This window comes from Natator depressus, chromosome 25 (assembly GCF_965152275.1).
Source record: "Natator depressus isolate rNatDep1 chromosome 25, rNatDep2.hap1, whole genome shotgun sequence".
Taxonomy (NCBI): Eukaryota; Metazoa; Chordata; order Testudines; family Cheloniidae; genus Natator; species Natator depressus.
The window spans coordinates 15482768-15495694 of record NC_134258.1 but is presented as its reverse complement, the minus strand read 5'-3'; the positions used below and the strand labels follow the sequence as shown (position 1 = coordinate 15495694).

General features: G+C 62.8%; 1 protein-coding gene across 3 annotated transcripts in view; it reads left to right on the top strand.

The window, feature by feature from the left end:
* The window catches only part of PIK3R2 (phosphoinositide-3-kinase regulatory subunit 2), a 36498-nt gene that overhangs the window by 18708 nt on the left and 4863 nt on the right, over positions 1 to 12927 (top strand). Inside the window, exons 3-15 of one of the 3 annotated variants that reach the window (XM_074939764.1) lie at positions 4047 to 4136; positions 4832 to 4894; positions 6076 to 6207; positions 6409 to 6610; positions 7308 to 7483; positions 7939 to 8044; positions 8296 to 8394; positions 8927 to 9107; positions 9979 to 10104; positions 10590 to 10732; positions 11036 to 11212; positions 11607 to 11678; positions 12412 to 12582. In XM_074939764.1, the coding sequence (XP_074795865.1) occupies positions 4047 to 4136; positions 4832 to 4894; positions 6076 to 6207; positions 6409 to 6610; positions 7308 to 7483; positions 7939 to 8044; positions 8296 to 8394; positions 8927 to 9107; positions 9979 to 10104; positions 10590 to 10732; positions 11036 to 11212; positions 11607 to 11678; positions 12412 to 12582 (1738 nt within the window). Of the gene's footprint in view, positions 1 to 4043; positions 4137 to 4831; positions 4895 to 6075; positions 6208 to 6408; positions 6611 to 7307; positions 7484 to 7938; positions 8045 to 8295; positions 8395 to 8926; positions 9108 to 9978; positions 10105 to 10589; positions 10733 to 11035; positions 11213 to 11606; positions 11679 to 12411; positions 12583 to 12927 lie in introns of all 3 variants that reach the window. The other 2 variants (XM_074939763.1, XM_074939765.1) reach the window with 2 other exon arrangements.

Sequence of the window (12927 nt, the reverse complement as noted above, 5' to 3'; positions counted from 1 at the left end):
GGGGGACTCTGCAGTTGCCCTCTTGAGCCCTTCCAGTCGCTCTGGGAGCCTTATGCCGTCCAGAGCACTAGCTCTACCTCTCTCCAGCAGCGGCCTGGGCTGTGCCAAGCTCCCCAGAGTCCGTAGGCTTCCGGCCCTGAGCCGTGCTGCAGCTTGATCCACATCCCTCCTTAGAGCGCCTCCAGAAGGCCCCTCAGTGATGCAGCCCTGCTCTTAAGCCATTTGGTGAGATTAATAGCCCCTGGGCGTGATTCCCAGTGACACCATCCCTGCACTTCAGTGCGGGATGGGGGCTTTAACCTGCCTTTCACTTGCTCCATGTATTCTATGGCTGTGCAAGGCCTGACCCCCCCAGTAGAGCAGCCCCGAGGGGGCTCTGAGTTACACTGCTTTCTGCGGCCCATAAGTGCCTAGGGGAGCAGAGAAAGCTGCAATGCAGCAGACTGTGGCTATGCCCCCTATGCTGAGGGCTGGGAGCAGAACCCCTACACCACCTCCATGCAATTGGGGGAGATCCCTGTGCAGGGATGGCCTTGGGAGGCTGTGTGTACCCACTTTAAGGCTCCTTTGTGTTGCCTGATCTCCACTGCAACTCTCCCTTCTTGCTTTTCACTCACCCTCACATCTGGGATTGGGAGCCTCGGGGACTGGAATGTGAGCACTGCATCCTGTCTCCTGAGGCCTGCCCCAGAGTGGTGGGCTCGGTAACATTAGTGGGCTCCCTGCAAGATTTACAGCAGCTTTGGAAACGGTCAGGTGCCAACAAATGTCTCCGGGGCACGTTGGACTCTTGAGAGGATTCCGGCACGGGCACGGCAGTGGAGACGCCTCTGAAGTCTGCGTATCGGGTCTAGTGGCACCATGGGCAGCATCCTCGTTGTGAGGGCAGAGGGTAACCTGTCGGTGTCGCAGGAGTTCAGGTGCTGTGGGGCTGCAGAGCACAGCCCCCCCGGGGTCACCACCCCAGAGCCCACTTAGTGCCACCCAGCCTGGGCACTTGGTCTCTGCCTGTCCCACGTTCTGCCGTAGGCAGCTGGCAGGACTGCAGTGCCCTCCTGGACTGAACTAGCCCCTTACAAAGAGCCCTGCAGAGACACAGTACTGAGCGACTGGAGAGCTGCGCTGACCCCTTTCCTGAGAACACAGCGGGCATGGTTGGGGGCTGCCCCTCTCTCCCCTCCTGGCCTTAAAGCTTAGCCAAGGAGCCCAGATGAAGGGTCACAAGCAGTTCCTGGTCTGGGGCGAGGGATCAGTGTCTGAAATGGGCAACCAGGTGACAAGTGGTAGCCACCCCAGGATCCTCTAAGCAGCCGCCCTGCCCCAGGTGAATGCCCAGGGCTCAATGTGGCTATGTCCTGGCGGGCAGCGAGTGAGCATTTCTGGCTAGGGACTATATGTGGGAGTGCCCCCCTCCGCCCTTGCTGCAATGCTGATGGCTGCAGGAGGCAGGTCCTCAGCCAGCCAGGACCCACCGCCTGGAGGGACTCCAGAGGGAGGGGCCTTGTGTATCTTGGGCTTGGGGTGACGCTGCAGCTCTGGACCTACCTGGTGACTGCTTCAGCTGAATGCAGACGAGTCTGGGCGCCCAGGAGGGCCAGAGAGACGAGCCCTACTGTGACCCTGCATTCATAGCTCCCTAGCATGAGAGCTTGTAGCCAGGAACCTTGAGTCTCTCCCACATGTGGTGAGTCGCTGGGTCTGCCTGCATCTCACAGGCCAGGAGCTGAGGGCAGGGCTTGCCCTGGGAGAGTCTCTGCAGCAGCCCCAGGTTGCAGTCTGGACTGTACACTAATGGGCATGGCTTAGCATTCGTGCACAGAACACAATAGCTTGTCTGGGACTGCCAGTAACCCTGGCCCTGGGGCCGAGGCTGGTTTGGCGCCGGCAGCATGTGGGTGCACTGAGGGAAGGTAGGCAGTGCCTTAAAGCCCCTACATCTTGCAGAATCCAGCTTTCCCATGCGTCTAAATCTCCCATTTCTAGCCCTGATGCTTCCCGGGTCCAGGAGTGAGGAGCCAGAGAGCTCTGAGAGCTGTTCATGGAGCTCGTAACAGTAACAGACTGGGTGAAGCCAAGCACTAGCCCCCATAGTCTGGATGGGCTGGGAGCCTGTGGAAGTGTGTTCGGGTCTGGCAAACATCCTGACACACCCAGGTTCTGACTCAGTGACTGTGATGGGCATGTTCCCAAATAGTCACTGTGTTCTTCATCTGTAACCAGCTTCGTTCCCAGAGCCCTGCCCATGGGGCCTTTTCTTATCCGAAGGAAGAATCCCTACGGTAACTCGCTGTTTGGCCCTGGGATGGCTGTGCCATGCAGCCGCAGTGCCTGCAATTCAGCAGCCTTCTGCTTGCACCCCCGATGTGGCCGGGCGGTCCAGCACCGCTGCAGGGCCCAGCGTGCTTGGGGATTTCACGCTGAGACCTGTAATCTCTGTGGCCCTGCTTCCACACTGAAGAGGGGGGTTCCAGACATCAGTTCTCTGGGAGCTGGCAAATTGGCATAGTGTGACCCCTCTGCGTACCCAGCAGACATCGCGATTAACATGCCCAAGCGTAGCACTGGAGCAGGGTTTCCTGGCTCGCTGCTGAGCATGTGTGTGGAGGCAGGCTCCTGTTAGCTACAGTCCAGACACTAAGCAGAAGTAGGGACAGTCTTGGAACCCTGCATGCAGCCGTAGCCTGAAGCAGGGCCTTGGTGTGTGTGTAGCCGTCATATGATCAATTGGTATCTGCGGTTAGGGCAGGGGGGTGGGGGTCTCCTGACTGATCCTCCAGCCTCTGGGAAGGGTGAGGGGGGACCTGGGCCCGGGTCTCTGCAGGGAGTGCTGAGTAGCAGCTCCTACAGGGGACACTGGCCTGCTGCCTGCGGGAGGCAAAGGGCCAGTTTCCATGTTTAACAAGCAATCAAGGGCAGGAATGTGCTGACATGGCATTCTCTCTGGATCTGAGGATTAAGCCTGGCTCCCTGCAGCCAGCTCCTCCCCCCCGCTCCCCAGATCCGCCAAGCCCCCCCTTAGCAGCCAGGGCCAGGCACTAGATCTGGGCCTGGAAGGTTTGGATGCTGCATTAACCCTTCCTGTGCCTGGTTGGGTCAGTCTGGCAGGAGTTCATGAGTCTCTCTCCCCCTTGGCTGGGACTGGGTTAATTCTCGCAGGGCGCATGGCTCTAAGGAGTGAAGTAGAGGAGGGTTTTATCCTTCCCCAGAACCTCCCCCTCCCTCCTGCCATTGCATAATTTTGCTAGATTAAAACTTCCCACCAGTGAGCCCTGGCTACCGGGAGAGATGCAAACCGCACCCTGAGGATCAGCTGGCCTGGGGTCTGACCCAGACCCAGCCTGGGCTGTGCTCAGTGGGCGACGCAATGGGGCTGGTTGCTCTGAGTGTCGGGTCCAGTCCGGTTCTGTCGCGGGGTGCGTACGTGCCTCGCCACCGCTTCCTAAACGCCTGAGCTTCAGGAAATTATATCCCTGCTTGCAAAAGAATTGTAGCATTGCTCTCTGCCAGGAAGAGGCTGGAGCAGCTCTGGCTCCACATGGCCCCTCTCTCCTCCCCCTGCCCCAAGTCAGCCTGCCCTGAGTGGAAAGTAACTTAGCCCTCCCCTGAGCACCAGCCCCGCCCTGGGGGCCCTCCCTGCCATCCTTCCCCCAGCCCTCCATCGGCGGGCGGGGGCACCTCCCAGGCCCTTGGCTCACTGCTAGCATGAGGCCAGCCAGAATCAGTGCCTGGTTGCGCCAGGTCCTGGACAGGCAGGAGGAGAAGCTCCCTGACCCAAGGGCTTGCCCCCAGGGCACCAGGTGGGCTGTGGTACCTTGGCTTGCTGAGTCCCTGCTGAACGAGCCAGCTGCCGGCCTGCTCCTGAGTGCTGGAGTGTGGGGGCCGCCCCTCCCCAATGGGGAGGCAACCTGGCTGTGGGCCTAGCAAGCCTGTGCGGTGAGTTGGAAGCGAGCCAGGCAGTCAGAATCAGTCCTGTGGCCTCGGCCTCTGGCTGTCGGGTGCTACATGGGCTCCAACTGCCTGCTCTCCCCTGCTGTCTCCATCAGCAGGGCTCCTCCCGGACCTGGCGGAGCAGTTCACCCCCCCTGACGTCGCGCCCCCGCTTCTGCTGAGGCTGGTGGAAGCCATTGAGAAGAAAGGTGAGAGGGGAGGGGAGGGGGTTGGTGTCCTGAGCCCCCCGTGTGACGTAGCAAAGGGGCAGCATCCACTGTTAACCCCTTCTCTGCCAGGGCTCCCTCCGGGCACAGCTACTCCACTGAGCCGCTTTCAAGCGGGGCCGGGAGTGCCTGGCAGGCGGCAGGGAGCCGCGAAGCCGGACGCCCCGGCAGCCTGGCAAGTTCTCGTTATCAGGATGGGTTTAGTCTGTGTCCTGTCAGCCCGGCTGGTGCCACTGCAGCATGAACTCGCCATGGGACTAGCTATACGCAGCAAGTTCAGGCAGTGACCCTTGGCCCAACGTGGCGGCCGCTGGCCCAGGAACCCTGTGCTAGTCCAGGGCTGGCGGGTGGCTAGTTGTTTGGAGGCCAGGACTTAGGCTGGGTTTCCTAATGGATTGTGCCATCACCTTGGGGAAACAGCAAATGCTCTGTCTCTGGAGTCTGTTAAAACAGCCTGATCCGAGGCTGGTTAGCCCCGGTTCAGCTGACGTGACTCTGAAGCCCTGATCTGCTAGGACATGGCTGGTGGGCAGGGAATGGAGCTAGCGTTCCTGCCGCAGGGCTGTAGCTCCCTTGGGTTAATAACTGCTGTGGCTGCAGCTCAGAGATTATCAGCACTGCTGAAGTGGCTGCCTCTATTCACAGAGCTAACATAAACCGTCCTGCACTTCTCACAGGCTTAGACAGTGAGATGTTATACAGGACGTCTGGCTCGGAGTTGAGACAAGCGCTGAAGACCGGTAAGAACCAGTTCTGTACGGAGGGGAGGCGAGCTGGGTCAGATGGATGAGATTAGTGGATGTGACAGCGCCAGCAGTAATGAAATCCAGGCCAAGCTTGTCTTCTGTCCTCGGCAAGTGATAACTCCCCAGCAGCCGGTAAAGGACGGGCCCATCTTGCTGCGTTGCTGGCTTCCCTTACGTGCAATGACACCAAGTGTCGCTTTCGAGGCGGTTGCACTTTCCTGCAGTTTGGCAGGAGGAGGAGGAGTCTTGTGCAAGGGAACGTGGACACGAGTTCTGCTCTTTGGTTGCGGGGCATGGAGCTGATGTCGCAAGCCAGCTCCTCCTGGATCTCCTGCTACACACTGAGTGTGGTGAGCCCGGTTCCCTCCCCAGTCAACTGTGTTGATGGCCGTGCTCCCACGCTGCCCTGGCAAAGGGCTAAATGCTGCTTCCTCAGCTCCAGGCTGTCCCAAACCACGAATAAGCCAGAGATCAGCTCAGCCATGTCACTTGCGTTTGCTCACTTCCTGCACGTGCAGCTACAATGGCAGCTGATCTCACTGTGCCGGCTGCCCTCTTGGCTGGGCCCTCGGAGTCCAGGTTTCAGGGAGATAGTTCCCTGCCCTCCGCCGGACCTGGGGGTGGCTGCTGCTGTGTTGCCCCAGGGCTGCCTGATCCTCCTCCTTGTGGAAAGGTCTAAAAATGCAAAGGCCCTAAACCAGCTGCGGCAGGGAGTCTCTGGCCTGCCCGACGCCCGCTCCCTGCCAAGCAAAACCAAGCTCCAGGGCTCTCTGGTGTGAGAGGAGAGTAGCGAGCGTTTGTGCTCATGCCAGTGGAGTTGCACTGGGCCGCGTGGGATTTGCAGGGCTCCTGTCAGGGCTGGGGCGGCACTGCTGCAGTCTGTGTCACAGCGAGGCCTGTATGCCGGGGGTCCCTGGGGATGGGAATCAGAGAGCATGTCTGTCCTTGGCAGCTCTGCCCTGTGCTGGGCCTTGAGGGACCCCTCCCATGTGCCACCCCCTTGCTGTGCCCCAGCAGCAGCCACTGTTGTGGATTCTGGGGTCTCTCGTGCCCCCAAGTTTCACGCTGGGGAAACTCCAGATACATCCTTCAAAGCTGAGCTGGCCAGAGAGCTGCCGGGGGCTGCCGTGTGTGAGCCCCGGCACCTGCTGGAAGGGTCTGTTTGCTCTGTGCAGATTGGGCTCTGGGTGACGTGGAGCCATTCGACGTGCATTCCCTGGGTGAGGCGCTGCGAGGCTTCCTGCAGGATCTGCCTGCTCCTGTGCTCCCGGCATCTGTGCATGGCGAGATCCTGAGCATCCTGCAGGGTAAGGGCTGTGCTGCGGGGGAGGGGAAGCTCATGGGCAGGAAGTGGGGGAGGACACTGATGGGCTCCAGGGCACAGTTGGTGTTAACCGCGGTGCACCAGAGGCAGGTGAATTACAGAGCAGCCCGTAAACACTGGGAGCGCCGGAGAGTGAGGCAGGCCTGGCCCCTGCCCTTCCAGCGTGTGTCTTGCTTCTCTCCAGAGATCCCGCAGCCAGAGAGCTGCAGGAAGCAGCTGCTGCTGGCGCTGGAGTCTCCTGCAGTCCCTCTCCAGAACCTGCTCACCTTGCAGTTCCTGCTCCACCACCTGGGGAAGGTGTCCCAGCAGGCCGAGAGCAACGGCCTCCACCCTCGGGCCCTGGGCGAGATCTTCGGCCCTCTGCTGCTCCGGCTGCCTGGCACCAGGTACGTGGGCTGGGGGTTTGCGTCTCACCAGAGGGCAGATGGGTGAGAGCAAGACATGGCTGGTGGTGCTCTGCCGTGGGAGCCAGCCTGCCAGCTCAGCTCACGCTGCCGTGGGCCGGGTCTCTGAGCTAGGGGTGTGCAGGAGCCCAGAGTGTGGCTGAGGGCCCTGTACTCGACCTCCTGCATGGTGACGCTTTGCAGACAGTGGCCCCTGACCTTACCCTGTCACACCCAGATCACGCTGCCTCCTGCACCAGCATCAAGGGGAGACAAATGGGGTCGGCCCCTCGCTGGTGGTCTGTAAAGAGACCCTGACTTAGCCCCGCTGGAGATAAACTGCTGGTATGAGCAAGGGGCGCAAAGCCCAAACTGTAACAGCCAGTACCTCCCCATAGCCTCTGGCAGCCCCACCCCGCAGCTGAGTACCTGTTCACCCCCAGAGTGGAGAGCTGGGGTCACAGGCTGCAGGCAGAGATGGGACTAGAAAGTGGGGCAGACCCTGCATCTGTCTGTCAAGGAGCACCTTGCTAGCTTGGTGAGTTGGGGGCAGTAGAATGAAGTCCCATCCCCCCAACCCCTTACCCGAGGGTTACAGGCTGTCCGGGTAATGCAGCACGCTGCACTGCTCATCTGAGCGTGCACCCTAGAGCCCGTGGGGGGTGCTGGGTCAATGAACCCCCATCCCCCTCTGGCTCAGGTTACAGCCCCGCACCTGCCGCGATACCTCCTTCCCGGATCTGTTGGCATCTCTCCCGGGTGCTGATTTCCAGTCCCTGTCTCCCTGCAGTGCAGAGCTGAGCCCCGATTTCTCAGGACTCTTCCTGGAAACGCTTCTGCAGGTGAAGGACTCGGAGCCAGAACAAGTGCCGCCAGGTACTGAGCCCCACAAGCTGCAGCGCCCTGGGGCCTTCCGGGCTGCTGCTCACTTCCTGTGTGACATGGGAAGGAGGCGGCTGTTCAGCCTCCCGCCAGGGCTGCGTGTTCGGTTCGTTCCCGTCGGCCCCCGTCACAGAACGGGCACCGAGTGGGGCACTCGCTGAACTGGCCTGAGCTGGGACGGGCGCAGAGACGGTCTCTCCCGCGCATGGGGAGGCGCTTGGGGGGACACTCAAGGGAGTGGGTCCTGCCTGGAGGATGCTGCATCGGGGCTCTCGGGGTGGCACCTTCGGCGCGCCCAGCACCAATGCGGTTCGACGCCCATTTGGAGCCAGGCCGGGGCAGCCCGAGACAGGCATGTGGCACGGTGCTGGGGCTGGTGGCGAGCAAATCCTGGCCGGAGCAGGGCCCGAGCGCAGCCCAGTTCCAGTGCTCACCTGGCTCTCTTGCAGCTCTGCCTCCGAAGCCCTCGAAGCCAAAGCCCGGTGGAGCCAGCCTGGCCAATGGGAGCAGCGCGCCCCTGCAGGAGGCGGAGTGGTACTGGGGCGACATTTCCAGGTACTGGGCTCTTCACACCGTGTTCCTCTGGGCAGCGGGCCAGCGAGAGCACCCCCCATGCCCCCTGGGTAGCCATTAGACCCTCGGGAGCTGCTAACGGCGTGGGGCCCCCCTGTTTGGGGATGTGTGGGGCTGGGGCTGGGCAGGGTGAGACTGACTAATCCCTACACTCCAGCCCCCCATGGGCGAGGGTGGGTTCTGTGGGTCGTGCCCTGGCGGCTGTGACCACGCGTGCCCTGTCCCCTCCCCAGGGAGGAGGTGAACGAGAAGCTGCGCGACACACCAGATGGCACCTTCCTGGTCCGCGATGCCTCCAGTAAGATCCAGGGGGAGTACACGCTCACACTAAGGTAAGGGTGCCCCAAGCCCCTTAGGCAGGGCCACTAGCTGTACGCCGAGGTAAGCGCCTGACTGGCCGGGCTCTGCCCACTGTGCGCGCCTGGCTTGCGGCGGTTCCCTGCCCCAGGACTAGGGCTCTGAGCCCCAGCGTGGCGGCAGGGCTGCAGCACCCCCGAGCTGTAGAGCACTGATAGCCTGCCAGCTTCCAGACCAGACAGGCTCCCCCGCTGCCCCGGGTGTCTGTGAGGGGCTGGGGGGAATGATGCAGTGAGGGAGGGAAGGAGTGTGGCATCTGCAGAAGGGGTGGCAGTGGGGGGACCTATCCTTGTCCCGTGCCCAGCCTCCATCACTCCCTGATGCTGGACTGAGGGGATGCCCATCGGCCAGGCTTGTGCTGGGTGCTCCGAGCCCCACAGTGAGTGTGAAGGTTGCCATGGCTGGAGCACGGGGGCAGGTCACTGCCAAGCTGGTCTCCCGGGGATGTGACAAGTGGGTCTCTGCCTGGCGCTGAGCTCGCTCCCTGCTCCCACTTCCGCCCCGCAGGAAAGGTGGCAACAACAAGCTGATCAAGATCTTCCACCGGGAGGGGAAGTATGGCTTCTCGGAGCCCCTGACCTTCGGCTCCGTGGTGGAGCTCATTAACCATTACCGGCACGAGTCGCTGGCCCAGTACAACGCCAAGCTGGACAGCAAGCTGCTGTACCCCATCTCCAAGTACCAGCAGGTCAGGCCTGGGCTGGGGGGTTCTGAGCCCCGCGGCTGGTGCTGATACGGAGGAGCTGCCCCAGCCCTGCTCCCCACGCTGAGCGCCGTCCATGTGAGCACAGGGCCCAGCCATGGCAAGTGGCCATGCCAAGGGCTTGGGAAAATGCTGGATTCCAGGTCCCTGGCGGAGCTGGCAGCAGATCCTCCCACCTCCCTGGAGCGTGCGAGGCCCGGCTGCCCAGGGGACACTCATTGGCCAGGGAGCCAGCAAGGGGAAAGGGGAGCCACGTTTGCATGGTGTCCTGGGACACGCTCCTCCCGGCCCAGCTGCATCCCCTGAGCCATGGGGGGCTCGGCCCCAGCCTGACACTGATGTCCAAGGGGCCGTGGCCAGGGTGGAAGAGCTGGGGCTGCCCAAACAATCCCCTGGGCAAGAGCACGGCCTGGAGAATGGGACACTGGTCAGTGGGGGCCACGCGACAGGAGGGGCAGGAGGCTGGGCCAGGCTGCTGAGGGGCGCAAGCAGGGATATGTGGGCAGACCCTATATTCTGGGGCTGTCTATGGGGCCTCTGGGTGCCTCCCGCTGCCAGGTAATTCTGTCCTGTCCACGGGGTGGAAGAGGCGGGGCTCGGCGCAGGCAGGCACAGGGCCCCACAATGCCCTGCTGTCTCATCCTTCCTGGTGCCCTGGGAGCTCCCCCGATCCTGGCCCTACCCCAGGCCTCTCCCCACCTCCTTCCTATGGCCCTCTCACTCCTGGGCAGCGCTGGCATGGTGGGCCAGCCCCATGTCCTGCAGTGAGAGTGCAGCGGTGCCCGCATAGCTGGTGGGGGGTGGGTGGGAGGGCAGTGCCAAGCTCTGACTCGCCCTGGGGCCTTCTGTGTGGCAGGACCAGCTGGTGAAGGAGGACAGCGTGGAGGCCGTGGGGGAGCAGCTGAAGGTCTATCACCAGCAATACCAGGACAAGAGCCGGGAGTACGACTTGCTGTACGAGGAGTATACGCGCACCTCGCAGGTACCCCGGGGCCACGTGCCTCCGCTTCCCCTCGCAGGTCCCCCGGGGCCACACAGCCCCCTCGCGGGTCCCCTGGGGCCACGCACGCCCCGTCCTCCACTGCTGTTCTACCTGGGACTCCAGCCAGCACAGGGGTGTAATACCTTGCACGGCTCCTCGCTGCCGGTGGGGCCTGAGCTCTGGCTGGCTTGCCCTGCTCTGTAGGTGATATGGGCCCTGGAGAGCCCTGGGAGAGCCGTGCTGGGGTGCAGATACCAGCCTGCTGGTGAAGGGGGAGGAATTGGCAGAGTCGCCTCGCTGAGAGGCTGTAGGACCTCAGAGGAAGGTTCCAGCTGGGGGCTGAGGCGTGGCTGGGAGGGCTGGCTGGGGATCAGACCGTTGCTGGGCAGCCCAGGGTGGGGTGCAGTTGGGGCGTTGCTGGGAAGGCAGGGGACTGGGCTGGGCCCCGATTCTCGGCTCTCACTCAGCATGCCCCCTCCCCCCAGGAGCTGCAGATGAAAAGGACGGCGATCGAGGCCTTCAACGAAACCATCAAGATCTTTGAGGAGCAGTGCCAGACGCAGGAGAAGTGCAGCAAGGAGTACATCGAGCGCTTCCGGCGGGAGGGCAACGAGAAGGAGGTGCAGCGGTGAGGGCCCAGCCTGGCGCTGCCAGGGGCACAGGCCCCAGGGCAATCACCGCCCCAGCTGTGGGTGCTCAGATGCCTCGGGCATGGGCGGAGCCTGAATGGAGCAGGGCTAGTTCCTTTGCAAGGCAAACTGCTTGCCTGATTTTCCTATCACCCCGCAGCCCTACCATACTGCACCTGCCCCAGTCCTTCCCCCCCCCTCCACCAGCCAGCTCCAGCTGCCTGGCAGCCCTTCCCCTTTGGCTCCAGCATCAGGCCCAGGTTCCCCTCCCCAGCCCGTAACTCCTGTGCCCTCCCCCGCAGCATCCTGATGAACTCCGAGAAGCTGAAGTCCCGCGTCACTGAGATCCACGACAGCAAGATGAAGCTGGAGCAGGACCTGAAGAAACAGGCCTCAGAGAACCGGGAGATCGACAAGCGCATGAACAGCCTCAAGCCGGACCTGATGCAGCTGCGCAAGCTCCGGGACCAGTACCTGGTGTAGGTGCCGCGGCCTGCCCCGTCCCCCGCCCCAGCTCCCGGCTCTGGCCTGGGAGTGAGGGAAGAAGCAGCCCCTGGGCCCTTCTGTGGCCCCAGTTGTGATCTGTCCTTGCTGCTCACTGATCCCAGCTGGCTTCTGGCTGGGCGTCCAGCCGTGTTTGGGGCTCTGGCCCCGGTACACCCTCCTTGTGCCCTGTGGGGCTCAGCTCAAGGGGCAGCTGGGCCCCGATCCTGCCTGCTTGGCTCATTCCGTGGGGGATTCTGCCCCCTGGTGGATCAATTTGTGAAGGAGGCCGGAATGACCTCTTTCACAAATTGAGGCCGGAATGACCTCTTTGTGAAGCCGCTCCTCTCCCGCCCTGGAAATCACTCAGTTCTCGTCTTCCTCCCCCAGGTGGCTGACGCAGAAAGGGGCCCGGCAGAAGAAAATCAATGAATGGCTGGGCATCAAGAACGAGACGGAGGAGTAAGTGTCCCCTCCACTGCGCCCAGTGCGATGGGGCGCTGCGGGCTGCTCGGAGAGCCCTTCCAGCCTGGCCTGGCTTTGAGTGGAGGAGTGGCCCGAGCATTGCTTCCCCCTCGAGGCCTCGCTCTGCTACTGCAGTGCAGAGCACTGCACACACGGCTAGCCCCCGGCACCGGGTCCCAGCCCCGTGCTACAGAGGGGGGAACTGAGACGCAGAGCGGGGCAGGGACTCACGCAGCGTGACGATGGCTGGGCTGGGCTGGGAGCAGGAGCAGGAGCTCCCGGTCCCCAGCCCTGTGCTCTCACCAGGCTGACTGTAGAGCTCCTTCTCACGGGGTATTGAGACATGGGGGAGATGCAGCTGCCTGTGTTTCAGGGGCTTCTGTCGGCACTGACGGTGCCTCTGTGCTGGTGGCTTGTGGGCTGCAGGGGCCGAGGACTGCGGGCTCAAAGCTGGTACCAGGCCCTGACGCTGTCAGCCTCCCTCAGGTTACCGTGAGAGCTCCCTGGGTGCCTGGTGGAGCAGGGGGCTGGGGACTGAGCCATGGGGAAGCGTCAAAGGCCCAGGGGGTATTTGGGAAGGTGCTGGCGCTGGGGAGGCACCGCTCTAGGCTGGGGTCTCCTGCATAGCAACGTAGCTCTGCGTGTGGGAGCGGAACTGGCGTAGCCTCCCCCAGCAGTGGGCGCATACCTGTGGGGAAAGGGTCTGCTCAGCCCCGGGCTTGTCTTGCAGCCAGTACTCCATGATGGACGATGAGGAGGAGCTGCCGCACCATGAGGAGCGCACCTGGTACGTGGGGAAAATCAACCGTGTGCAGGCGGAGGAGATGCTGTGTGGCAAGCGCGACGGCACCTTCCTGATCCGCGAGAGCAGTCAGAAGGGCTGCTACGCCTGCTCCGTGGTGTGAGTTCCCTCCCCCTCTTGCAGGGCCACCGTGGGTCTCCCTCCAACTGCCAGCCCCAGCCCGGCTGGGGGAGGCGGGCTGGCCGAAGCAGGGTGTGCAAGGGACTGCTGGGCTCTCCCATCAGGGGAGAACAGGCTGAATGGGCGCAGGCATGATGCCTGGAGCAGGCTCGGCTCCAGACACGCAGGGCTGAAGCTTCTCTGCTAAGTTTGCAGATAGGCTGGTCGATTCCTGCAGGGATGTGGGGGTGTCTCGTCCCCCGCGGGCTGCCCCTGGGAGGCGGGGAGTGGCGGGCCTCTCTCGTCTTGCATGGCTTGTGGGAGGGGTCCCCGGCAGCTCGTGTC